At 43.4% G+C, this 2,222-nt stretch overlaps 1 protein-coding gene across 1 annotated transcript in view; it reads left to right on the top strand.

Annotated features, from left to right (window-relative positions):
- The first annotated feature begins 1,517 nt into the window (after positions 1 to 1,517).
- The window catches only part of SF3B3 (splicing factor 3b, subunit 3, 130kDa), a 53,674-nt gene continuing 52,969 nt past the window's right edge, over positions 1,518 to 2,222 (top strand). Inside the window, exon 1 of the mRNA XM_006878622.1 lies at positions 1,518 to 1,587. Within this exon, the coding sequence (XP_006878684.1) occupies positions 1,518 to 1,587 (70 nt within the window). The remainder of the gene's footprint in view (positions 1,588 to 2,222) is intronic.

The raw sequence follows: 2,222 nt of genomic DNA on the forward strand, positions 1-2,222 counted from the left end.
GTGCTTTCGCTCCCGTCAGGCCCCCTCCTCGCTGACGCGCCACTTCCGGGGGCTGTCCGCATAAGTGCCTGACAAATTTTTGTTTAAGTTTACCTTTTAAAAATATATTCCTTTCTGTTATTCTAGGAAAAAAATGACAGACACAAACTAAGTTCACATAGTTGTTAACGTGGCAGGGAAACAAGACGAAATATGTAATAAGATTTTTCTATTCTTCCGGCGCGCCACCGGAAGTCAAAGCTGATGGGGAACGCCTGCTTACTGGCTCTGGATGAGAGCTAGGCCTTGCAGAAACAAATCCGTCGGTTATCTACGCCATCCTTCTTGCTACGAGGTAAGGGAGCGGGCTCATGACTTCTCCTGGCCCGGGAAGTTGGAGGAAAGCCATATGGGAAGGTGGGCCGAACTCTAGGTGGGAATCTTGTAACCTAGGCCCCACAGGTCCGTGCAGGGGCCGATGTAGGGAACGCTCCGGGCGCGAACCTCGGCCTCTCTTCCACTACTTTGCACCGTGTGAACGAGGTCTGGTTCGGAATAAACCTTCTCGCTCGTTTTTAGGCTCTGCTGCCTCCGAGGCAGGAAAGATTTGGGAGTAGGGAAGGTTCCTTCCCTATGGAAGGTGTGAGCTACGCGCAGACGGGAATTTGCAAAGACTGGGAGATGGCGTGTTAGCAAAGTAAATACCAAAAGTATTGGAGTCAAGTTCTTGATTTAATGTCTGCTGTGATACCCATCAGCTCTGGGCCACTTGTTCCTCCTCCCGAGCTTTATGTCTCTCCTTTAAAAAATGGAGGAAAAATCGAATCCACCAGACGCTCTGCCGGAGAAGGAGGCGCAATATCCTCCTGTACCAGTCAGATCGGATTTGACGGTACACACACACAAAATAAAAAAAAAATGGAGGAAAAAAAATTTCCAATGATGATTTTTCTTCTACGTCATGAGATAATGTAGCACAAGCCCTTTATCAAGACAAGAGGTAGAAGTCACAAGAATAATTAAGTTTTGGCCGTTAATGGTTCCTAGTGTATAGTTCCCGATTGACTTCCCGCCATTTTTTAAAGTCGTAGCTAGGTTTGGGCTTGCAAGAGATTATCAGTTACAGATACAGTTTAAAAGGAGGCAGAAGTTGGTGGATCGATCTCAATTTCACTAATTAAAAGGTGTTCCCTTTGGTGGTTCACATCTACCAGTATTTTTGAGAGAAAAAGATGGGCCTGTTCTTGTCCTGTGATTTACAGTCTCTAAAAACCACTGGAGGGTCGGATTATGAGTGGGTTCTTGCTAGACCGCAGTGAGTTGTGAGATTAAGAGACAGTTTATAATTTAGTGCTCATATATTATTCCTCCGCGGGCCTTAATGGTTTTGCTGCCTTAAGCCAAGCGTTTCTGTACACAAATGGCTTAAAGTCTCGGCTGATAATTTTCCACTTTGATACCCCTTTAGCTTGCTTTGACTTGGCACTGGTTGATTACAAGGCCTGGGTGGTGAACAAAGGTGACTTGGATTTGCCACCATGTTCCTGTATAATTTGACCTTACAGCGAGCCACTGGCATCAGTTTTGCCATTCATGGCAACTTCTCAGGTAAGTGCTTTCATACCTTTTTTCCTAAATTGAAATAAAGTGGTGTTTTGGTTATCTTGTGGAGCCCCCCCCCCCTTTACAGGACATTGTAACAAAGCAGTAGTTGATAATGTGATTAGATCAACAAAGCTTGTTAGCTGAGAGATGGTGTGAAGTTGAGATGCTTTGTGCAATATCAGATGAGTGTTTTCTTTCATGAGTGTAATGATATTTGTCAAAGATGTACATTTTTTTGACTACCTCTTTTTGTGTCAGTGTGTTTGTTCATTTTTATGTACAGAGAGGTAATAAAATCCTTGATCTTGAATTTGACAAGATGTTGCATAGAAAAATTTTGTCAGATTGTCAAAGGAGAATGGTTTTTACAAAGGGAGAATGAACTTGGCTTGGTGCTTGAAAGAAGCAGAGGAGATCACTTGTTAATGTTTCCCTTCTCTGTGCTATGCATGATGAGCAGGAATTTTGTGGATCTGTTTGGAAAGATTAATGAAGATTAGGTGAGAAATTTCAAGTAGATTAAGAAAATATACATCAGACTTCTTGTTGTTGTTTAATGCCGTCGAGTCATAGACGACTCATAGCGACCCTATGAACGAACAGCCTGAGCACTGTTCGTACATAGAGTTTCCAGAGGC

Source organism: Elephantulus edwardii, unplaced genomic scaffold (assembly GCF_000299155.1).
Source record: "Elephantulus edwardii isolate Elephantulus edwardi_28Jun2011 unplaced genomic scaffold, EleEdw1.0 scaffold00001, whole genome shotgun sequence".
Taxonomy (NCBI): domain Eukaryota; kingdom Metazoa; phylum Chordata; class Mammalia; order Macroscelidea; family Macroscelididae; genus Elephantulus; species Elephantulus edwardii.